Source organism: Zychaea mexicana, assembly GCF_025766255.1.
Source record: "Zychaea mexicana strain RSA 1403 chromosome Unknown BDB00scaffold_45, whole genome shotgun sequence".
NCBI classification, from domain to species: Eukaryota; Fungi; Mucoromycota; class Mucoromycetes; order Mucorales; family Lichtheimiaceae; genus Zychaea; species Zychaea mexicana.
The window spans coordinates 239,482-264,379 of NW_026516708.1; the positions used below are offsets into that span (position 1 = coordinate 239,482).

The window sequence follows — 24,898 nt, forward strand, 5'->3', positions numbered from 1 at the left end:
TTATAATAAAGCTGTATATCAAGATAATATCAAGCTTTTTTCTACCCCTTGATATTCCCCTGCAAGCCCAGTGTAGGATGTCCACAATATTTAATAATGGCACAAAATTTCGTTATAACTATATTAAATCATATTTACAATCAACAAAGCGTATACAGAAGTAATGCACCAGAGAAGATATATAAGAAGGGATGATTGTTGGTAGAATTAAGAAGTGCTGTTTGTGACGCGTTTCAAGTTGGCATATATAGTGTCGCCTTTCTTGACAAGTACATCACCGCTGTGCTCCTTGATCAGTAATTGAGTGAGCTCATCTTGCTCCTCAAGCAATTCCTAAGAAGACAGAATTTCAGTCTATCACATTCATTAACTTACTTCTGAAATAGCAGATGCATTTTTTACCTTCAATTTGAAAAGAAGTTCAAACACACGCTTTCATGTGTAACGACTTTGGTAGTTGCACAGGACGTCAGCAGATCGTAATTCAATAAAAGACCATTTGCCTGAAGGTAGTAGGCTAGTTGACAGTAACGTGATTTTATCACCGACGCATTGTACAGAGAGTATGGGGGACATCCAACTCCAATTAGATATTAGATAATACTATTGGCTGTAAGAAATCTATTGGCTATAAAAATCCAAATTATACAAAAAATTGAATTTTGTGTATATATAAAAATAATTGGTAAGAAAGGAATGCCAGGTATGAATTCACATTATGTTATATACCAGTTGAAGAAAATGCTGTAAATAGTACTGAATTTATAGCAAGATAATGAATATAGGTTTCGAGAGCATTTAATAGAAATGTTATCAGAAAACTATTAATTTATACTAAGAAATAAATTTCAAACTCAATTACTTTTTTGACAAAAATTGAATTTTTGTATTTGAAAAAAGAAATTGTTTCAAAGATTCAATAAAAATGTTGCATTAAATGAATTCCTCCCAATCAACCATATCCAATTACGTAATGATCTTAACAAAGAATTAGATGTATTCATGGAAAATGAATTGGATTCTTACATTAATAAAAATATTGTAGAAAAATTAAAAATGAAATTACAAAATAAAATAAAGTCATTGTTTTCAACAGACTACTTTTTATACTTGAGCATGAATAATGATTTTTGTACCCATAAATTTAAAAAAGGAAAACGTGATGGTTAGTTTTGTGGTAGAAAAATCAGAACAAATTTACCTGATGGTAAAAAGGATTACCTTTGCTGTCAACATAGTAAGCTTCATATTCCTAAAAATAAAAAATTTGTTGTTTATAAATCTAATAACACTAAAGATGAGAAAATTGAAAAAAAAGAAAACAAGAAAGAGAAAAAAACTAAACCTATTAAAGCTATTATAGGAAACCCATTTTATTTATGTTTCAATTCAATCATTCCTTAAATATAATCAATATTTATAAATAATATGGTATCAATGATACAGGATTTTGAATCCAATCCCGGACACGGGCTCAAAACTTTTCGCGAACGGGATTTTTTTTTCGCTCATGGGATTTTTTCTTTTGGTTTACGGGATTTACTATTTCGTTCGCGGGCTTTCTTTTTCGCCAATGAGATTTTCCATTTGGCCAACGGCGTTTTGACTTGGCCAACAGCATTATATTTCGCTAATGGCCCCTTTTTTCACTAACGGCATTTTCACTTGGTCAACGGCCCTCTTTTTCGCTAACGGCATTACTAATTTGCTTGCAGCAGTTTATTTCGCCAACGGCATTGTCACTTGGACAACGGCCCTCATTTGGCTCACAGGATTAATGTTTCGCCCATGGTACTGTCGTTTGGCTAGCAGCATTTCAATTATTAGTCACTGCATTCTGCATCTTCTACTTAATTCAAGCAAAGATGCTTTGTTACTGCGTATAATTTCAGTTTCGAGTTTATAGCTTTTGGCGTTTGACAGAAATGAAGCCTGCTATTGCCATTTACATTTAACTACAGTAGTACAAAAACGGAAGAGCAAGATTCTAAGACTGACAGTGTTAGCCAGTGAGCGATCATTAGAAGAGTTGGCTCGAAAAGAAAGCTAGAAATAGTCATTTCAACCCATTCTGTTGTCTATGTTTATTGAACGTATTTGGTACGGATATAAGTAAAAACGTATGTTGTATTTGGAATCAAAAGCTTAAACGAAGATGTTGAATATGCCTTAACTAAATAAAAGAAAACTGTAAGCGAAACAATAATCTTGTGAGCCAAATGAGGGGCCATTGTCCAAATGACAATGCCGTTGGCGAAATAAACTGCTGCAAGCAAATTAGTAATGTCGTTAGCGAAAAAGAGGGCCGTTGACCAAGTGAAAATGCCGTTAGTGAAAAAAGGGGCCATTAGCGAAATATAATGCTGTTGGCCAAGTCAAAACGCCGTTGGCCAAATGGAAAATCTCATTGGCGAAAAAGAAAGCCCGCGAACGAAATAGTAAATCCCGTAAACCAAAAGAAAAAATCCCATGAGCGAAAAAAAAATCCCGTTCGCGAAAAGTTTTGAGCCCGTGTTCGGGATTGGATTCAAAATCCTGTATATTACCCAGAGTATGCAATTTTATAATATACCAAGATTATGCTTATTGATATATTCCTTCAATAAATCCTTTTGATAGAACTTATCAATTGATAACCAACTGTTATCATCAGCACTATATCCAACCTATTTTACTTCAAAAAAATATGTACCATTTTCAGTTTTATGCCTAATAATCTCTTCTATTTTATATGATGCCATTGCTCGTTGTTTCCCTTTATTTCGCTTTATTTTTTTACTACGCTCATTAAATCTTGGAACATCATCATTATCACTATTACTCTGATTTGAATTATTATCAGATTCATTATCAACAATCATTTCTTCATTTGATATAGCCATATCAAGCAGGTCATTTTGCAATCTGATCATTTTATCTAGTTTATCTTTATTTTGTCTATCATTGCTGACCACTATATCAATTAGTTTATGCTCTACTGGAAAATTAAAATCATTACTGTGCCATAGTTTATAGTGTGGTAAAATAGGAATATTGAACATTTCTACAATTTTGTTATATTTTTTAATAAACAAGCTACACAAAATTGCAGATTATAGTATTTTATGTTATCCATTTTAACAACTGACTTGTTATTATTGAATCGGCAGAATGTATTCCCAATTTCTGAAAATTGATTCTCAACTTTTGTCCTAAAACTTCCAAATGTCTTATTAAAATGATCCTCAGTAATCGTTAAGGGCTCATTTACATTTTTACGTATAGGGTATACAAAATTATCATGGCTAAAGTTATATCCTTTTTCATTAGCAAGCTCTGTAAATTGCGTGATAAATAAAGTATATCCACCATCAACTGCCATTATGTCATTCTCATGTATATATTTAAATAATTTCATGTTTAAAAACATGCTACCATCTGAGCTATCAGAACAAAAGTCACTTTTAGAAGTATAAATAATCATATCATTCATATCACTAACAAACTGGGTACGTATTCTATTCTTCTTAAATTTATAAGAATACATTCTTTGAAAGTGGTCAATTTCAGTATCTACATAGTTAATTCTTGAATCATGGCCATCCAATACAAGTGTTACATGTTTAAATAAGTCGGGATTATGCTTTCTAGCAGATAGAATATGTAATTTGATAGATGAAAACATGTTATTCATTGAATCATTTACTATTTTGTTGATTCGTTTATAGTTGTCCTCATCTATCCAAAACTTTTTATAAAATGTATGAAATGTGCTATGTGGTAAGTATTTTTCAAATTTTTCACTACATACTCCAGAGACTAAATGATATAATAAAAACAATCCTTTTTCAATTTCAAAGTAAGGTCCGGGATATTCCTTGTTTGTATATAAAACTACTAGAAAATAAAATACAGCAACATAACCTAATTTACATAATAATTCATCCTTAATTTTTTCTATGAATTTAATATGTCTCAAATCAGTTCTATGTTTATATTTATTATGTACAGTAGGCCAATTCCAATCTAGGAATTGCCAATAATTTGCAATAATTGAGTTTACTTCATTTGTAATCAGTAGTGTATAGTTTGTTGTATCCATTGGGTCGTTCTTTATTTATATTATGGATTTTCAATTTTTATAATCATTGAATACATGATTTTGGTCACATGATGTCATAAAATTGATAAAATATCAAAATGGATGATATAATTTAATATGGCAGCAAGCAATTTATTAGATTTATCAAAAACTATTGTAAATTTATAGCCAATTTGGTACTGCACATCCCACTATGCGTATTTTGTTGAATGTGTTCCATGATGCTGACTGCTGCTTCTTCATCTCGACTTTCAAGCAATGGTGGGAGCATTCCATTAGCTTTAATGTATCTTCTTTGGTGTGAGTACCATCGATCTCCCTAATATCATACATGACACATATATCAGCATGTAAATAAACCCGCGTTTTTTCACTATGCCTCAATCTTTCAAATTAGCTTATTAGCGAACTTAAATGTTTGTACTATATACCCTGAGCACTCTGCAAGAATTCTTTCTAGTTTAGTAGAATTGAACCCAATTCCATCCATAACATTTTTTTGTGAATTGGATCCAATTTCACACCTATTCATGGAATCCAGAAATACCGTTAGAACAATCAGCTTTTACTTCAACCCATACCAAAAGGTATTGCTTACCATAAAAACCCAACGAGGTTTGTCCATGTACCGAAGTACTTGAATATCGGGAGCACATGCTCCATGAAAGGCGTTCGCTCATTGGTTCTTGTTGTGAAAACCAGCTTAAGACAATTAGCATAATAATCGTTCAATATAGAATGTATCATGGCGATGTCTTTCTTTCCCTGTTCTGTGAGGTCATTGATAGTTGTTGCAGTATTGGTTTCCAAGTATTCACTGAATGCTGCCCAGGAGCAGTTGAGCGCATTTGTTAGATACTCTTTTGCGGCGGAATGCTTTGTTAGATATTTTAATTCTTGCTGGCTGTCAATGTTTTCTTAGAATTCTTTTTCTACAAGAGCTGGAACCAGCACAGATGGATCATCACTTCTTAGGGCGATGATAAAGTGCCTGTTAATTTTTGAGCAGTGGCGATATACTAATAGTTTTAGTTTTTTTTATTTTTATGGATAGTAAGGATTTTATAGTTTGTAAGATTATTTTCTAAAATTAAAACTATTTTATTTTATCATAAAAACAAATTGAATTTTTTTTAATATAAAAATAATAACAATGGATATTAATAAATTGATTACCGCTGAAGTAAATTCTATACTTGTAATGCATTGGGCTTTTTTAAATTATAATTGGCCCATCATTAATAATAAGTATAAACATAGAACAGAAATAAAATATATCAAGTACATTGATATTATTAAAAAAAATTACTAGAAAAATTAGGATATATTGCAGTCTTTTTCTTTTTGGTTGTATTATATACTAATAAAGAATATCCTGCTCCTTATTTTGAAGTAGAAAAAGGTTTATTTTTATTATACCATTTAGTATCTGGTATTTCAGGAAAAGATGATATTGATAAATTTATTCCTCAAAGTTCCTTTTTTAATTTTTATAAAAAAGTTTGGATAGATGAAGAAAATTATAAAAGAATAAATAAAATAGTAAATGATGCATTGGATAACATGTTTTCAAATATAAAATTAAGAATTTTATCCACCCATAAATATAATCCAGAATTGTTTAAACACATAACATTGATTATCGACAGTCATGATCCTAGAATAAATTATAGCGACACAGAAATTAAACGTAGCAGATTATATAGTTATAAATTTAAGAAAAATGGATTAAGAACTCAATTTGTTAGTGATATAAATGATATGATTATTTATACTTCTAAAAGTGATTATTGTTCAGATAGCTCTGATAGTAGTATGTTCTTGAATATGAAATTATATAGAAAACTTAATAATAAAGATACTATTGCAGTTGATGGTGGTTACACTTTATTTTTAAAATATTTTGTAGATTTATCAGTAACTAAAGGTTATAATTTTACTGATGATAATTTTGTGAATCCTATTAGAAAAAATCCTGGTGAAAACTTATCAATTATATAAGACTATTTTAACAAAACATTTGGAAGTTTCAGAAGTAAAATTGAAAACCAATTTTCAGCAATAGGTAATAAATTTCATAGATTTAATAATAACAAATAAGTTGTGAAAATGGATAATGTAAAGTTTTATAATTTACAATTTAAGGTTGCTTGTTTATTAAAAAATATACATAAATTTTGTGAGTTATATAATGTACCAACTATGCCACATCATAAGTTATGGGAAACTGAGAACTTTGATTTTCCTATTGAAAGAAAATTAATAGATATTGTTGTTAGTAATGAAAAGTAAAATATAAATAAATTAAATAAAATGCTTGAATTACAAAGTAGTTTCTTAACTATGGATATATCGGATACTCCTATAATAGATAATGATTATTCAGGTGATGAAATTAATAGTGATGCTAGTAATTCGAGTGATGATTATAAAAAAAGTAAAGAATTATCAAAGAAAAGAAAAATTAAAGGTAAAGGAAAACAAAGAGGATACAAATCTTATGAAATTGAAGCAATTGTTACTCATAAAATAGAAAATGAAGTATATCACTTTTTAGTTAAATGGAAAGATTATTCAGAAAGTGAAAATACTTGGTTAACTATTGATAACTTTAATGAAAAGGCAATGCTAAAAGAATACATTGAAAATAATAATCTTAGTTTACTTCAAATTAATTTCTCTAATATAACTTTATTACCATCTTTAAAGATACTATACTCTACCTTATATATTTAAAGAGGATAAACTCCTTTATTTTTTTAGTTTTATAATGAATAAAGTCAGCTGCTATTATTATTGCATTATCTTGTTTATAATATCTACAAAGTTAATTATTCCACCATTGCAAACATAAATTTTTTTCATTTTTCTTTTTTCAACTTTTTTTATATCTTTTTTATGCCCATATTTGCTTATAATAACACAGGGTAATTCTGGTTTTTTAATTTTTTTTGATCTTTTTTATTTCTTTTTTTATTATATGCTTTTTACTATATTTATAGCAAAGATAATCAGGCTTTTGAACCTTCTAAATTAGTATTGATTTTTTTGTGACACATATATCCTTTTTTCTCTCCACGTTTATGTACATATGTATATACATTATTACTACTATTCAAATACCAAAAGTGATTACTTTCAACATCTTGCATTTTTTCTTTTATTTTTTTTCCATCATTTTTTTTTATTTTCTTTAGTTAGGTTATCTGTACCTATAAGTATCTCAGAATTTAATAAGACCATTTTAGTTTTTACTTATAGATTGGATAGTTATTATTTTTATATTAAGAAAAATTCAATTTTTTTTATATGTAAAGATTAATTATATGCACGATTTGAAACTCCGAAATACTTAAAACTTTATAAATTTTAAAAAAAATTATAGGTTATAAAAATTTTATTGCTACAGATATACCCGCTATCTCATTTTTTTCATTATCACTATTAAATATTGAGCGGTCACTATTATTGACTCTCGGGCTGCTGTTGTGATCTTGTAGATTCATGCTTCCAGGTAAGAACGTGTAGGAGTGTTTTCCTCTCTTAACATTGGCCAACTCAATCTGTTCATCTACTATATGTATATAAATTTAAATGTAATCATAAGTTTTGAATTTCTGATTTTATCGATTCAATTATGTACTCACCACTTACTTCGATATCCAATCTTCGTTTATCCTAAACATATTGTCTGTGGTATTTGTGAATAGCCAATGCCTTTACTTACTCCCAAAGCAAACACGTTTTTGGTGATATTCGAGCAAGAGTTATATGTGTCATTGTTATCGCCTGTAACATTTATTACGGTGGACGGACCTGCTGAGGAAGGTGATGCCGCTCTTGACTTTCCAACATACTTCTCAAAAAACTATAGAGATAAAGGAATAGCGTTAGGTATTGTTTTTGTCTAGAGCAATTCTTTATATATAGTGGTTCATGCAGACCTTGAGATCCTCCAAGATTTCGCGTATCTTACCCTTCGCTCCTCTTTTCGACTTCAAATCGTCATCATTCAAATCCTTTTTTATCACACCACAAATGTCAACGCTGCCACCGAGGTCTTGTTCATATACGGAATATGCTTTACGAAACAACCAGTCTTTGACTGGTATTCGGGCAAAATAGTGTTTGTAGTTTTGGCTGTTGGTGTCCATGATAACAAGTGTGAAGGTGAAGAAGGTGACTGTTTTGACCAGCTGACTGTTTTGACAATTTGCTTATTCTCTAGATCCTTTAGCAAACCTAAATTATCTTCAACACCACGCTTACAATCGATCGAGCTGCTATGGTCAACCAGTGCACAGTTTGCCCTGTGGCTATCCTTGCTGAACTGACGCGGAATTCGTTTATGTCGCTTGCACTCACCCGTCATTATATGGCACGTGTGTGATTGTAGTAGTTCTCTACTTCCATGCTTCATTGACCCGGTTCACGTCACTTGGCTTGCTGGCGACCTCCTGCGGGCCGTCGTTGGGTTTGGTATAAACAGGCTTACTTTGCATTGGATCTGCCTGCGCACTCGCCTGATCGATGTTTACAAGGTCATGTATAATACCCCGTCTTACTCTGCTATCGGTCAATGAGAATCTATTTCATATCAATGACGCATTTTCGTATCCATATATTAGACTCGGTTCCCGTTCAACACAATGCTTACAAATCGATTGGGCCGCTATGGTCAACCAGTCCATGATTTGCTCCTCGGTAAGGTATAATTAACATTAAATATTACAACGATACATACTGTATGTGGTTGGTCTGTTCAAAGTGTGTACAAGCTATTAAAACTTTCAAATGTTTCCAAAAAAAGCTAGGATGATGATGCCATCTTTGGTATTGGTACGGTGCTACTATCGAGGGCAAGGTTATCAACAAATCGAGATAGGATGACTTAAACCAGGTCAAGTGCTGGAGGAACACTGCAGTGATGTGCTTGTCAAGAAAGACGACACTATATATGCCAATTCAGAACTCGGACCGTTCTTTTGTTTAGACCATACATAGTGCGACTGTCATCCTTTACTGTATATTAAAATACTAGCTATCTCGCATGTAATTTAAATTGAAAGCATTACTACTCTATCTACCATCGTCATTATAATATTGACATCTTTATTATATTTTGGAAAACTTGAATATGATTGGCATGATCTTTTACTTGTCTGCAAATACGACCATCATTTCTTGAGCCTCAGTACATATGTGAAGATGTTACCGAGTCTCGCGGATCAACATCCTTGTTGAATCACGCATCTATGGCATAGCGAATGCCTGAAATAACCGTTTGTTCATCCTGAAAGACAAAATCACCAGGTATCCTCAGATCCGTTAGTTGTCAGGCATGGCACCATACGATGACATACGAGTACCGTCCTTTATTCTTCTTTTTTTTGCACCATCGACTATGATACTTGGAAATTTTTTGATAGCGGTACTCATTACATGATATTTGACATAATAGTGCTACTGATACTATTTTAGTGGTTATGTACATGAGTATTAAAGAGAGAAAATAACAGCTTACCACCGTTAAAGTGCTAGATTTTATGGTAGCTGATATATGTATTTCTACCGCTAAAAACATTAAATTATATAATGTGCATACGCTTTTATATGGTACTGCTGTAGTTTAAAACTCATGTAATTTATTAGAAGAATAATGACGGTGCGCTTTTTATTACATCCTTGTTGCTTCCTTGCGGTGCTTATAAATGAAAGAGTAAATACAATACTGTATGGGGAGGAGCGAAGTAAGTTTGGACGACTGAGTGCACTATGTGTGATGGTTGACAGTAGAGCCTCTTCTGGTCAATACAGACAGTATTGCTCTACAATAAATCTAGAACAATTGAACAAGTCCTACGGACACTTTATTCCAAGCTCTGCGCAGTCGCTCTCAAATTAAATGCCATCCTTCACCACAGCCACATGAGCAGGTGCCTACGTTGTTCAGGGTGCTTTAGGTGCCCGTCTTGTTGATGAGGATTGACGGGCTACCGTGGACAGATACCCCGCCAACCTTCTTGGTAGGCATGATATACATACAGGTGGTAGGGGAACTTGCTTATTTTTGGGTTTGCTGCTTAAGCACTAACACACAGTACAGCGTTCTGTATATGTTGTATCACTCCCACTGCATACGGTCTTTTTATGCGTCTCATGAATCAGCACAATTTGGGCAGCAGCTCCGTATAATCATTCCATACACTGAAGCTAGACCTGTTACGGCCTCCCATAGCAACAACCAACAGCTCATGTAGGCAGTGAGAAGACCGCCAACCTGCTGCCGTGCACATGTACAAACTCGTTTTGTGTTTCCCGAGATAATTTTCTTGCCTCTCCTTCCGTTTTTTGACCTGCACCCGCTCCCCTTCAGCATAAGCGAAGTAACCTGAGCAAAGTCGGTCCGTTCTTTTCCGTCTGCGCTTCATCCATATGTGGTTGCGATAGCATTCTGTATTCCGTCTGAACTGCGTTATGCAACCACTAATCGCTTCAGGCACGCGCCTTTGCCTACTCGTGGCGTCCCGTTGTCGTGAGACGGTTTAATATACTATTCTGCATCCTGTTGCTCTTGTAGACTCTTGGTGAGCGAGCAGAATTAAAATATTGAGCTAAAATGCTGTCTAGAATAATAAAAGTTATCACCGAATGCTCTAATGGACATGTTACCTGGCGAGCGTCTTTTTCGCGTAAACAACTGGTACAAGATACAGGCGTAGGAAAACATGTCCCGATATCAAGTCGGACAACGTAGTAAGCTGTATTATTTCAAATTCCTTGTGAGCAGCACTATCAGGTTAGGCTACTTGTTGCTATACCCACATTGAGGCTCAACATATGCTATGTCATTTGTTGTTATTGTATCCCTTCAATCGGATTATCTTATTTACTTTCTTTCACGTGCGACTACATGAGAGTTTTGTGGTTAGTCGATTATATGACTTCCTATATGTATCTAACAAGGCCCATTATCGGCGAACGCGTACATTCATGATAGTACTGTCTGCAAACATGTCAAGATCCTGTTTTTATGCTGTTATCAGCAGATGACCTGTTAAGAGCCATTTCAACTAACTCGATTGTTGACGATGGTCAAACTCCCACAGCTGAGCAATTTCTTCTCACAATTCCTAATACTATTACTAGCTTTCCATCGTCTCTGTTATGGCGTGTCACGATATTTCGGCAAATATGGTATATTTATGTTTTAAACTAATAATGTATTGTATATAATTTTGTTTCTTTTTGGCAACCTCTATACGATCACAAGACATACAGTATGTCGCCTTTCTTGTGTATGCGCCTTGTGCGAGGAAATTATAAACTAAATTCATATATTATACATAATGTGTACAGCATTACGTAACGAAACGGAGCCTTCTTTCGTGAATGGATGTAATGTTTTTTGACATATAATGTGGTAAAGCACATAAGTGAAATACACACGAGTACATAATGTTGTATGAAATCAGATATGTAAAAGGGTGGCGCGAATTCCCTCAAAAATATATTCGGTGCGCTGGCAGCAACTGCCGCACAGATACGATAGCATTATAAAATCCTACACGATTGTACATTTATTTCAATGAAATGAATGACAGTAGTATTACTTATCAATGCTCCATAGCGCACAAAATCTTAACTACAGACTACTATTGTGGATGACTACTGCTGTCGCTCTTTGCATTACCATACACCGCCCGAGAACTCCATAAGCGAAATTGGTACCTTGCTCTTTATGAGGCACACCTCATCCACCTTCACCTCCTCTGTAAACAGAGTTTGTTCCTTCAATCATCTGCGTTGTAGCTTCAGTTCGCCGCTGAAATTTCTGTAAGCTCACCACTTTATACTAACATATTCCAAGTAGTACATAAACAGATTATTCACCAGAGGCGAGAAGAAAAAAAACGGTGGTTCACTCACTTGCTTTCTTGCTCAGTTATTAAAGAGGAATCGAAACCATTCGCAACCTAAGTACATCGGATCAAATTACTGGCTTTATTTGCTCCTACTACTCCTCGTCCAATCCATCATAATCCTGCTCTTACGTTTAGTGCGTCAAACACAGGACATGTCGTCTTATCATCTTCGTGTGCTTGAAGATCGAAATCTTTATTGCTGACGCACTTCCTTGATGATGCAGCCACGGAACTTTCTCGCTGATGGTGCGCTGCATTCTTTAATCGCGACCAACAATTTCTCACAAAGACATGTTTTTTTATCTGCCCGGTAAAAAGGTCTAAAGAATGCCTGCAGTAGTCGTCTAGAAGCTGGTTGTTCGATTAATCGATTATATTTATTCGAACAAGTAAAATGATCAGCATATATCAAATCAAATAAACAATTTTACCTTGCGTAGTGCCAAGCGAATTTTCAAATGCCAGAGTCTTAGCCTTGTCACTGTCAGCAATTGGTGCCGCTCGCGAGGATGGCGAGATGAATATTTTATCGACCAAGGATCGACAACGCACCTGTGTCGCCGTAGCTGTAAATAACCTGCTTTACACCTTTCTCCTCTTCAGTGCCTGGGCAACGTCCTGACGTAATCAACGAAAATGGTACCATTTATCTTGTATGGGATTTATGAGGATTCGGTATCCTTGACAGAAAACTCGCAACATGTTACGGAAATTCGTGAAGGGCTTTGTGTTTTTGTACTGGGAAATAGTTTCCGCTACACTCCAGAGTACAGCATTGACCTCAGCAAGGGAGATGTCAGGCGCGCATTGTGTGCAGGTCAATGCTACAGGGAAATCTGCCGAGCACTCTGTTTCGTCTCGTTCATAATATTGAAATAATTTAAAACTATCTTATGTAACTCGCCGTGAGAAAGGAATCCCAGTCCTTCCATGTACATCCACATGCTCACAACGCACGCACATAGAGAGAGAGAGAGAGAGACCATCACAAAGTAAATAAACAGACCTCTGCAAAGCCTGCCACTGAGAGAAATAAAAGAACCATGAGAAGCTGCGCACACTACATACACACTATTGACACGTCACGACAAACATCTTTTCATTTTCCCAGACACGCAACCACAGACACGAGATCCTTTCCAGCTACACTAACCGTTGCTGCTTCGTTGCGTTGGAGAGGGGAGTAGCACTGAAGGCACGACCAAAAAATGCTGGAAAGAAGAAGAGTTGCCATCCTGTACAGGTCATGGTCAAGGCTCTTACCTGACACGCTGTTGAGCACACTATACACGTTTGACACGTTATCCCCAGAACTCTCCGCCATCATTCACGCATTTCTTCCTATCCATGTCAAGTTTCCAACTGTTTACACCTACAACTTGCTACATACTTTGTTTGGAGGAGAGAGATGACTGTCAAATGAAAGGGAAAGGGAGCTCAAATGAACAATCAGCACATTCTTCAGACACATTACACACAGTTTCATTTGACCAGTCCTATCGCTCACTCTCAAAGTTCTTCCAGCACTACTTGCATTCAAGTCCTCAAAATGCATTGACAATGTTTGAAATCACAGACAAAACAGTTATGTCAAAACAAAGGATATTAGTCAAAGTGTGCAGCATACACACGTAGAGTTCCTTTCATGCATGCACGCACGTTTTCACTCTTACAAATCCGATAATATCTTTTTGACAGCGCTCCCATAGATCGTTTTTGGTGTGTGCAGAAAGGAAAGAAAAGATAGGAGGTATTAACCGCTCTTCAAATAGGTGAGAACGCGACACACATCACTAAATAATCCTGGACCATTCTGTCCAGTCAGGGCTGACATTTTCATTCACCCCGTACCTTCTCCTACTGCACACAACAATGTTATGCTTACATGGAAGAATATGAGCAGTATAAATAGATATTCTCTTGAAAGTAAAATGCATGGAATTTTCTATGTGGTCTCACAAAGAATTAGTATGACAGCCTGATGCATGATCATTCTGATTATGCCAGCCAACCACCAGCCACAATCTGATGCTGAACAGCCGACTGACACACACACGGCTCCGCTGGTGCTGCTGTTCCTGGAACCTTCTTTGAGCACACTCATACTTGTATAGCATGGCATTACCCCGATCACACCAAGCAGCATACACACCATCGGAAATTGAGTTTCTTGCCGGGGAGGAAGAAATTCTAATAATTCCAACGCATTCAATGCCAAAGTTACAGTTCATTAGTGTAAATATTCGCCGCTTGACAATAAGGACATCAGCAGTGCGCGATTGTAAAAAAGAAAATTTAACAATTGACTCTTATAGGGCGTATTTGGGCCATTTCGCCCACCACTGAAAGCTAAAGTGCCACTTTGGCTTGCACTCATGTTGAAAAAGCATCACATGTGCAGTATATTGGCTCCAGAATGGCTTAGTGTTGGTAAGTCCTCTTGAAAATATATTTTAAACGCGAACAAACGCGCTGTACACGACGCGGTTACACCTAATATAATTGCTTGCTATAGATAACTTGAAAAAGCTGCTTGATGACGAAGAAACGGTCGCCGAGTTTAGTCCTTTACCATTTCATTATATGGAAATATCAATGATGCTTCTTGAAAGGTATATCTTATAGTAAGATGACTGGATTACCCATATATGTATTCGTTTACCAACTTCGTGCATTCATGCTAATTTATATGTAGTGCACCCGAAGATGTTCCGAATAGCGAACAGATACGAAGATATCTTAAAGACTTACGCGAAACTAGGCAGTCGAAAGCACGAGCAGGTCTTGCTGTACTCGATGATAGATACTTGGGGGTAAGTTTGGACCATAAGCAAATACACCAGTACGAGGAATCATGCAAAGGCAGAATGATGAACAAAGATATTAATGGGCTCGGTTTTTATAGATGAACAACCTTTCTTTAATGGAAATCAATGAAATTCGACCATTTTTCTCGCGAGCATTCTTGGAGATGCGGAAACTGAACCATGAAGATTCACGTTCTTCGCAGCCTCCCCCATACTAATACCCTCCATTTCCTTCCTCTTTTTTAAACCATTGCTACCAATCGTGTGTAAATAAAGACATCTTGTATCTTGTATTTTCTTTCGAAATCCTCAAACATAGCATGGCAAAACGGAAAATGGCTGTATGGGGCGAGTGCTTTCAAGCTCCAGTGCATACATCATACACTCCTTGCCTCGATCCGCGCGTGATGTTCTTTGATAGATACGACCAAGATAGAACCTAATTGAACAATTATTTGTATGAGATATTGAAAAGAAATCACTTAGCCTCTTCCGATATCTTAAACTAATGAAAGTGAGTTATACCATGCTTCAGCGCAATCCCAGCCGGATCCCTTGGTCACAGAGTCTAAAATGCCTTCTGCTACATCGAGATCCCCACTCTCGATATGTACACGCGCTGTCCATACATGGGAATCGACATCGTTTCCATCTGTCACTATACTCTTCTCGAAGGCGTCAATGGCTTGTTCCATATCGCCATTCGCCAACATGTATTGACCATACATGCACCATACGCGTGGGTTTGACGTCCAATCTGCGTTCTCGGCTTCTTCGATAGCTTTGAGCGCTTCTTCCATTTTGCCCAGTTTGAGAAAAGATGAGGCGGAAAGGAGCCAGAGATCTGATAGGATTCGTGCCGCTTGTTGTTGCCGCAATCGTGCCAACAGAGGGATTCGGGGTGATGTGAGTGTACGGATACTGCTTAATGAATTACTTCGCATGGAGGTATCTGTAGTAAAGGATCCGTTTTCTTGGGAACCTAACACCATATACACAGCATAAGTTTCCCCAGCGCTCCTTTTCATTTTGATGTTATCTTTTTCATCCTTCTTTCAATGTGTACCATCATTAGCAGCAGGGGAGATAGATGACTTGCTTTGATCATTGGTTGTTAAATCACGCTTGGATCGACGAGTAGCGCTACGAGAACTGAATATATGTAGGCCATGGTGATGATGGTGGTGATGCTTTGATGATTGTGTAGTCGAAACAGTCTTGATACTGGCTGCGTCAGCGTTGTCGTCGTTCGGATTTGGGACAGTCAAAAATGGAGATGGTTTTGCTTCTGGTTTGCCGTTGAAAGTCGATGCAGATCGCGTCCTACTACTGGATGAGATGCTTGCTTTGAGTCGTCCGTTACTAGTACTGCGCATATCATCATGGGACCTAGAAGCAGATATATGCTTTTCATCCACTTGAGCACGTCCGGAAACACTGTTGCTACTGACGCTGAGTCCTCGACGCCGTCGCTCCGATAATTGTGTCTCGCTCATGTTGCCCAATGATCCCGATATTACGATTCCGTTATTCTTATATAATCCAGTTCGCTGTTCTTGAAACACACTTTCTCCACTGCTTGTGCTCGGCTCAAGGGCAGAAACTTTTCCATACGCCGCAAAAAGCTCTTCTTGAGCCTCTAATGCTTTTTCTGGACCGTCAATTGCACCCATAAGGAGTGATCGAGTAATTTGCAAAGCTATCCGCTGCTCTGCCTGGTCTGATGTTTCTGCCTCTTCCGATTCTTGTAGGCCAATATCGCACGTTTTCAGGGCTCGAGGAAGATCGTCTTGTACTGAGCATGAACAGGCCAACGTCAGCAGATGCCACGACAAAAGGTGCTCTGGATTGAGTTGTAAGGATTTCGCAATGGTCTGAACGGCTTGCTGGATACCGTGCATCTCGGCATGTTGCAGGGCAAGTTGATAGAATGTTTCCCATGCTTCGGGATCCAGATCGGCCGATTCGTACAAGGATTCCAGAGCCTTTTCATAATACGAGGAGCGGAGAGTTGCGTCTTGCGCTTTTCAACGGTCATTAGTATTGTCATCACTATCGTATTAATAGTATCAGTGCTATTGAACAAAATGGTACTCACTTTGTCGAGCTAAAAGGCTATACGCTGAACCAACCGCTCTATGAACCTGAGCAGCCAGACGTCTCCAACCACCCGGTTCTTCTGATTCTGGTACGTGCTCAAGTTTCTTTTTTGCCAACTCAGCAAGAATGAGAGCTTGCGCGCCATCGCAAAGATATATACATTGTGTTCGGATAGCTGTCAAAAATACTTCAAGAATCTTGTCCAATGGTTCGTTTTCGGTTGTGTGGTTAGCAGTGATAGAGCTCTTTCCGTCATGCGACACGCTATCTCGTACGAGATTATCAATCAAGCCGTCTTCCACTGGCGGTGTAGGTATACATTTTCCGGATTTGTCCACGATCAGTGCCTCGCCTGTTTGACATGCCTCCTCCCATGCTTGTGAGCTCAGTCCTATTAAATAGATATACGTTTTTAAGGCATGCTTGGCCTCTTCAAAATCACCAAGTCGATTCAGCGTAAGGAACAAGTGACGCACGGTACCCGGCGAATTGAATGTTCGTTGCGTTGCACGATTAAGGACCTATCGAGAAGATAATTGTATAAAAAATGGCTCCCTTCCTTCTTGTCCGAAAACACTAATGCATCATATACATTATTTTAAACTCACCTCTATAAATCCTCTCAACTGGCTTGGAGTCGCTCCGCAGAGATCCACATCCTTGGCAAGTTGCTCCACAAAGCTGAGAACTAACGAGTTTCCTTGGCCAATCTTGGGAAACTGGACCATTGAAAACAACATTTGTTCGTAAAGCGTGTGTGTGCGCATAATTTCCGTCGCGAATGCTTGCTGGTTTGTAGCTCTGCACGTTTAAGAATAAAAATTGTTAATGTTTTTAACGTGAAATGTCCTTTTCCAAAAATCCTCTCTTTTTTGCTCAATAGCTACCCTTGGACATCAGTGGGCGGGGTATATTCGTCTTCGGAATAGAGATAGGAAATGTATTGAGCAGAGTATTTTGCTATCACCATTCTTTTATAGATTCTCCAAGAGAATGGTTGTGCCATTGTTACTTTTTGATATGCTCGTACGAAATCAAGTGTCAGTTTGTGATCTGAACTAGAAAAAACTCGAAATATAAGCATTTCATTTCCCCAACCTTCAGATCATCCTCCCAATAACTTACTCGTGTTGCATAGCAAGTAGTGTTGCCCTGTACAATGCTTCCTCGGCCCATTCAATAAATACACTGTCTTCTTTCACTTCAATCGATTCATTCAAGAGGAATACGATGCCTTGATGGCTAAGCATAGCTGCGTCCATATTTCCAGTTTGCTCTTGGGAAATGGCTACAATAGGAAATAAAATATTACCATTATTAGCATGTGCGTATTGGTAACAAACTTAAATCTATAGATATCTTGTCACTTGCCTTTCATAGCGCGTGCCTGAAGGAACAAAGTCAGGCCGTATCCAGCTGCAACGTCCCCCGGGTTGAAGGCCAATTCCTCCACTATTTCCAATGTCTTTTTGAATTCACCGGTTTCAAAATAACATCGTGCCAATACCACTTTAGTGAACTAGTGGATGGAAAAAAAAGACATAGTAAGCATGATTATCACTATGGATAACACCCCAATCCCCCTCTCAACGATCCATCCGCGTTGCTGTATTTATACCTCCTTTTCGCGTTCGGGAACGCCATCATCTTGAGTTTGAAGAGCCGACTCTAGCTGTAGTAGTAACGGGCGGACCTGTTCGCTTTCCAACCGACACTTCCAAGTGATGGTGTCTGGATTGTCATGCTGATGAACAATGCCGTTTGGTTTGCCTCCTCCTTCTGATACGTTAGACAGTTGAGAAAGCGTTGCTTCCACGAGAGCAGTTTGCTCCAAAACTAGTATGAATATATATAAAATATATATATATTATATCGCTGGCTTGGTTCGGTTTCTTTTTTACTTTTAAGTGTAACGTTGAATTTTCTACCTGCGCCGGTACTGTTGTACTTTTTATATCTTCTAGCAAGTACAGGAATGGCTTCCCAATTGCCTTTGCATCGAGCAGTCTCCAGATCTTTGGCGAGCTGGGAAGCTTTTGCAGTGATCATCTATTTTCGAGGCAAATAAAGACAAGGAACGGAAAAGAATAGAAGTAAAAAATAGAACAAGAGTGAAAGAGGTTTGGGCGGAAAAGACAGTTATGACACGAAAAGAGAGGTGAGTGAGTGCATGGAAAGGAGTTCGAATAACAGGCATACACACGTGACGTTATGCTTTGTTCGGCACAGGGATGCATCCCTCGAGCTTTTACAATTACTCCAAGCACATATTGTATTATACTTTCCACTTATCATACTATTATTATCGTTCTTTATAACGGTGATATTTACAGGTTCACTCAATTTTAAAGTGCTTTAAATTTCCTTCTGCGTAGGCCTGTAAAGCAACTGATATTGGTGTACACCGTTTCAACCAGAGATTTTGCAGTGATTTAGCATTTGTTATCAGACCGCGAATCCCTCGTTCCGATATCTCCTCGAGATCCCATAATTCCAATTCCTTTAACGACTTGCTACCAGCTAACTTCTCGAGAGTCATATCGGTCACATAATCGATATTACCCAACTTGATAGTCTGTAAGCTTGGTAATAAACCCAGTCTCTCGATAAACGAATTGAATTCCTGGACGGATGCTGCCTGTATACACTCATCCAAGCTAATCTTTTGCAAGGTCTTCATGCTAGCCAGTGCTGTTAGATGGGCATTCGTCAAGGATACTCTGTGGAGATGGAGCTCTTCTAGACGGTTTCTACGGCTAGATAATGTTGCTTGTCGGCCGAAAAACTCTGTAATCCCAATTGCTTGCATCTCGTCGTCAACGTCATCGGCGCCGATTTCCAAAAATCGTAGCCTTGGTAAGCCTTCCAGCGCAATGAATATAGCAGGTTCGATCTGTTTATTGTAAACGTGCAGATCAAATTCTTCGATTGCAGGCGATTGCCGTATGATCGATGCAATGACGTTTTGCGCCCTTGATCCACCGGCACTCGTGTGGAATACTGTAAGCCGCGGTAATGAAAGTCTGGGGTAGCTAAAGTCATTCACCATACTATCAGTGTAATCGAAAGCGCAGTAAAGTTCCTTCAGAGTGTTGTTGCCACAGCGAAGAACGCGAACAATGTCCTCCGCAGATATGAAGTAATGTGGATTACAGAGGTGGAGTCTGGACAGTACTCCAGGAGTTGTCTTGTTGCTTCCATCGACGAGTTTCCATCGATCGAGCTGTGCCTGAAAGCCATCGTATTTGTTAAAGACAAAGCTTTCCAGTTTTGAACAATGCTGCATGACAATCGGAATAAGCTCTTGTTCCAGGTATCTGTCCAAATACAAGCTTCGTAGTTTCGGGCATCGTTTCAAGATAATTTCTGCTTCGCTAGCATCAAAATACTCAGATCCAGTATTGATATCAAGCTCAATCAGGTTACAGTTTTCCGGTAACAGGTCTTGCTTGTTTCGTAGCAGTTGCCACGATTCACTACTGTATTTAAGGCGGATGAGTTGTGGACATGCGTGAATAAGTGCTGCAAGAGACGGTGGATTGGAATGTTCACTGAAATCCAGCGACAAATCTACCAATGCGTTGTCGAGTCGGCACAAAGCCATGGGGATCAAACTCGTATCAATGTCGGGGTGCATAGACAGACTCGAGTAAGCTTAAAAATATGATCAAAACAACAGTATGTTAAAAGCCTACGCGTACCACAATCATATACATGAAAAAGGCCCTTACGTGACAATGAGAATGAACGAAGCCTTTTAAAGCCTCCTTTTAACATTTCTCGTATTATGGTGTTGTAAAGACGGTCCTTGTCCGGACATTCGACTGTTAATTCTTTGACATGGTTGTTGGTGAGAGCTAGCATAGTATAAACAGCAGAGGGCTCAACCCAGTTTTCAAAATCAAGAACAGCCAATTCGCTCCATACGTCTGGGCATTTGGTTATTTTTCTACGCCATCCTTTGGACACGCACAGACACATGCTACGCGTGTTGGTAGAGAGCCGCGTTATCACGTCAGAAATGATTTCCAATGGTAGTAACGAGACAAAATCGATACGTCGGTTATGTTGCTCTTTGGCCATTTCTCTGTGTTGCAAGAGCTCCCTGTATCCTTTGTCTTGCTTTCCGACGATATCAAGACATTTATTGTAGATCTCGACCGCACGTAAAGGTTTTCCTTGCATACGATAAAGCTCGCCTGCACAGAGGTACCCTTTGCTCAATGTAGGCGCATAGTCAATGATCTTGAGAGCGTCTTGTAAAGCCAGGTCAAACTTGCCAACCATACCATAGCTTGCTGCGCGCAAGGCCAGAACTTGTGTGTGAACTGTCTTGAACAATTCGTCGGTGGCGAGTGATGCGTTGTGAACCGTGTTAGAATAGTCCCCTTGCGAGAAAGCTAGCTCAGTGCTGTCAAGTAACTTTTGCCAGGTATAATCGTTATCGTTACTGGGGTTGTTGTCGTTATTGTTACTGTGATTGCTGGTTTTGTCATTGCCAATGTCACCGTCGTCGTCGCTGTCATGTGCAATGGCACGACGTTTGACTTTGCGAGTTTGTTGGCGCGTGCTTCTTTTTGTCATGGCCACACGAACAAAGAAAAAAAGAAACTGGAAGAAGAATAGTCTGACTTTCTTTTTTCCGGTGCTGAGCTTATTCGATAATGCTTCGGCAGACACTGTGTAACTAGCATTTTGAAAATCTGGGATGTATGCTTAAGCACACTGACAACGTCTTTGACCATACAACCCAATTGCTTTTTTCAACACATCATTGTAATTAATGAATAAAGGCGATTCGGTCCTCAAACTCTTATATAAAGACACAAATCATATTTACATCTGAAAGGGGTGAACAGTTACGCGCTAAACTCCAGTGGTTTCACTTTGAAACACCAATAATGCCTGATCAAAAAAGCTTGGCCAACTGCTGCAACCCCACAATACTACGCTTTGTGTGATAATAGTGCCCTGAACATGGTTCGCGAATCGCGACAACGAAACATTTTGATAATCTTTCAATAGCCTGTCATCATAATTTTTGACATTAAAAAGGTCCGCGTTAAGGCTACTTTAGTTTTCGGAGAACGCACAAAATAAGTAGCTACAGTATGTCGTTTATTTTGCTCCACGATGTGATAGCTGTTGTTATTGAATCTGAGTGTCGAAGGAGTAGTGTAGCACTGTAAATAAGTATGCTGCACGTCTTTATTTATACAAAACTGTCTATGACATCTTTTAACAGATAATGGCATCTCTGAGCGATTGCCATGATAATCAACTTGGTAAACCTTTCGTTTTCTTTGGGTACCTGCTGGGGCGTGCGTTGTCAATGCTGGAGGAATTATGGTCTTGGCTTCTTTGAACTTTCTCTTAGCCTTAAAATCGGCTTCGGTTCCGGTTTTAGCCTTGTATCCTTCCAAGATCTGCACGACGTCCTTCACTATCATCTGTTTCTTTTTATGTACATAAAGAGCATCAATAAAGCTTTGGCTAACACTGTTTCGTCTGTATATACCTTGGCTTGAATTGTCAGTTTCAGCATTCGGCAGATGTTTGCAACTATTTAACCGTTTGTTGAAAGGAATCTTCAACTCATCGGTATCCATCAATCTGCAAATGTATCCTGCTGGTGAATCCATCAACGACAATTTCATCCGGCGTCCTGTGTCGTCATTATGCTAGTGGTCAGTACTAGTTTTTGCTTGTGCGAGCTTAAAGTAATCATAATATGATCTTACCGGTGTGATGAAAGCATACAATTCGCAGCTTCTTTGTCACGCCTGCATTAAACTCGACTTCGTAAGCCGCACGAACAACAGGTCTTTCATCGTCTTTGGGCTATGGAGAAGAGTTTCCACTATTTCTTTCTTCGTTGCTGCGACGTCGCCTGATCTTTCGACTTCACCACAACCGTATTCGACATTTCACAAAAGCAAATCCGGACGGGTCGTCGATTTCTCATGTTCAGTGCACGCTGCGCCACTAATACCTCGGTTCTCGTTCACACGTAACGATGTTGCAGCGCAAGATCGATCTCTTGAATAGATAAACGTAACTTAGTATGAGCGATAATAAGAGGATAAGCGATGAATAGTGGTATTAAAAATGGCAACATACCTTGTTATACACGTTCTTAGCATTTGGAAACAACGGTCCAAAACTGACCAAAACAGGATGTCATAATCCATCTCACTAGCGAGCTCACTTATGTTCTGGACCACGTTGTTCTGATAGTAGCTCAGGAACTGTTCCATAGCCAAACGCATCCAGAAAAGGTCATACTCCTTGCGCATGTCGTAGGGTGGTATTTTTATGACAGTGGTGATAAAGGTCTTGTAGTAACGCGTCGCCTAACCGGTCAACATCATCAATTTCTTCCGCTTGATTGTCACCAACAATCTCCACAGCTTGTTCTGTTAACACGCCATAATGCTTGGTTCAAAGCACGAATAGGCATTGCTGTATATTAATATGCATGATTGTGCGATCTACTTTGCTGTCAACAGAAAAGCGCTCGATGGTTACTCGTTCGTTTTATATCGCCGTATGCCAGTAGTAAGAACCATGCGCTGACAGTAGTATATGAGCAATTTGTAGTTGTGGTACATAGCAATTGCATATGTAAAATAAGGGGTGCTTTTTGCTGACAACCCGCGTTGTCTAATTAGCAGGCGGAGAGAGGAGAAGTACTTTTACGAAAATCAATCGGGCCCGCCACTGCGTTTCCTTTTTGACGCGACCACACATACACACCATGCCGATCCGACATTTCGACAGTAAGCATCTCCTTCTCCATCCTGGGCTTAACAGATTGCAACCTTGCTAACCATTAAAAATGCAAACACCACCATACGCGCGGATAACAGTATTTACAGCAGAAAGGCGACTTATTCAAACATCCGGCGTGCCACAACTCAAGGACACCAGACTCGGCATTGATGGCAACTACTGGCTACGCAAAATCCTTGCCAAAGAGCCTGCCTTGTCGGCCATGGGAGGTGTGCCTTTAAAATTGCGTGATTCCATTGAAACAGAAATCAAAGCATACAAGTAAGCTCGTTGTTTTCTTGTTTTCGATATATTTTCTTTCTCATCTGTGGAAAAAGGGATCTAAAAAGTAACGTTACAACTCACACATCGTTTTGTTCATTGATTGAATTATCTATAAATTCATAGAGCCAACCACATTCAGCCCATCTTTGTGTTTCCTGGTCTGGCGATAGTTCGTAAAGACAAACCGTTCTCACATGAGGATCGTCGACCCTCACAACGCGCAGCAGGATGGGATTATTATGATAAAGGTCGGCCAGATATGGCGATGGGTAGCTGGAGCAACAGTGGTGGCGTGCACCCAGCCGATATGTTGAGTCAGGTTCTCCATATTTTGCATGAGAATGGTGTTGAGTTTATTCGCGCACCTTATTCGGCATGGGCTCAGGTAAAATAGAGAAAGAGAGAGAGAGAGAGGAAGCGAAATGTTCAAGAAAGAGAATATAATAATTTTAATACTTTAAAAAAATTACAGCTCGCATACATGTATACGCACCCTAAACAGATTGTCAATGTCGTGTATGGTGGAACGGAACTCTTGATGTTTGATATCGATAAAATCATCACGACTATTGACTTTGAGGTAAGAACAGCACGGAAGAGAAGAAAGGAAAAAGGAGGAAGCCACGAGCATTGATGGATGATCTTTTCGTGTAGAAAGGAAACTATTTGTGGATGAGTAAAAAGACCGTGCTGCAGGATTTGCACGTATCAGACGATCAGTTCCTGGACATCTGCCTGCTGGCTGGATTTGAGTACTGCAGCAGCTTTCCAGCCCTCAATCACAATGTCATGAGCTTTACATTCAAAGGTTTGAAGAGGAAAAAGTTACACGTAACTTGAGTGGATCAAATTAGAACGAATGCGTGCTCAATTCACATACGCACAATATGTAGACGTGCATGATTTAATCAAACAACACAAGACGGGAT

At 38.2% G+C, this 24,898-nt stretch overlaps 5 protein-coding genes across 5 annotated transcripts; 1 reads left to right on the forward strand and 4 right to left on the reverse strand.

Moving 5' to 3' along the window:
• Nucleotides 1–14,057: 14,057 nt before the first annotated feature.
• Nucleotides 14,058–15,258, forward strand: BDB00DRAFT_427070 (DNA replication complex GINS protein PSF2). The gene is made up of 5 exons (XM_053117345.1): nucleotides 14,058–14,241; nucleotides 14,322–14,436; nucleotides 14,522–14,618; nucleotides 14,702–14,819; nucleotides 14,912–15,258. Exons 1-5 carry the CDS (start codon nucleotides 14,122–14,124, stop codon nucleotides 15,029–15,031), a joined length of 570 nt encoding a protein of 189 aa, XP_052978918.1. The 5' UTR covers nucleotides 14,058–14,121; the 3' UTR covers nucleotides 15,032–15,258.
• BDB00DRAFT_873233 (uncharacterized protein) lies at nucleotides 15,123–18,175 on the reverse strand (the record flags this gene model as incomplete). The annotated part of the gene is made up of 7 exons (XM_053127063.1): nucleotides 15,123–15,252; nucleotides 15,339–15,795; nucleotides 15,880–16,836; nucleotides 16,912–17,434; nucleotides 17,522–17,714; nucleotides 17,801–17,971; nucleotides 18,039–18,175. 7 exons carry the CDS (start codon nucleotides 18,173–18,175, stop codon nucleotides 15,123–15,125), a joined length of 2,568 nt encoding a protein of 855 aa, XP_052978919.1.
• Nucleotides 18,176–18,276: 101 nt separating this feature from the next.
• BDB00DRAFT_873234 (uncharacterized protein) lies at nucleotides 18,277–18,962 on the reverse strand (the record flags this gene model as incomplete). The annotated part of the gene is made up of 3 exons (XM_053127064.1): nucleotides 18,277–18,432; nucleotides 18,532–18,749; nucleotides 18,842–18,962. 3 exons carry the CDS (start codon nucleotides 18,960–18,962, stop codon nucleotides 18,277–18,279), a joined length of 495 nt encoding a protein of 164 aa, XP_052978920.1.
• Nucleotides 18,963–19,248: 286 nt separating this feature from the next.
• BDB00DRAFT_788643 (uncharacterized protein) lies at nucleotides 19,249–21,497 on the reverse strand (the record flags this gene model as incomplete). Its single annotated transcript, XM_053120826.1, has 2 exons — nucleotides 19,249–20,567; nucleotides 20,645–21,497. 2 exons carry the CDS (start codon nucleotides 21,495–21,497, stop codon nucleotides 19,249–19,251), a joined length of 2,172 nt encoding a protein of 723 aa, XP_052978921.1.
• A 564-nt stretch (nucleotides 21,498–22,061) lies between these two features.
• On the reverse strand, nucleotides 22,062–23,641 carry BDB00DRAFT_939557 (uncharacterized protein; the record flags this gene model as incomplete). The annotated part of the gene is made up of 6 exons (XM_053129320.1): nucleotides 23,034–23,641; nucleotides 22,906–22,952; nucleotides 22,655–22,747; nucleotides 22,432–22,578; nucleotides 22,225–22,356; nucleotides 22,062–22,096 (listed from the first exon to the last, which is right to left on the reverse strand). The coding sequence occupies exons 1-6, from the start codon at nucleotides 23,207–23,209 to the stop codon at nucleotides 22,062–22,064; spliced, it is 630 nt and encodes a 209-aa protein (XP_052978922.1). The 5' UTR covers nucleotides 23,210–23,641.
• Nucleotides 23,642–24,898: the final 1,257 nt, after the last annotated feature.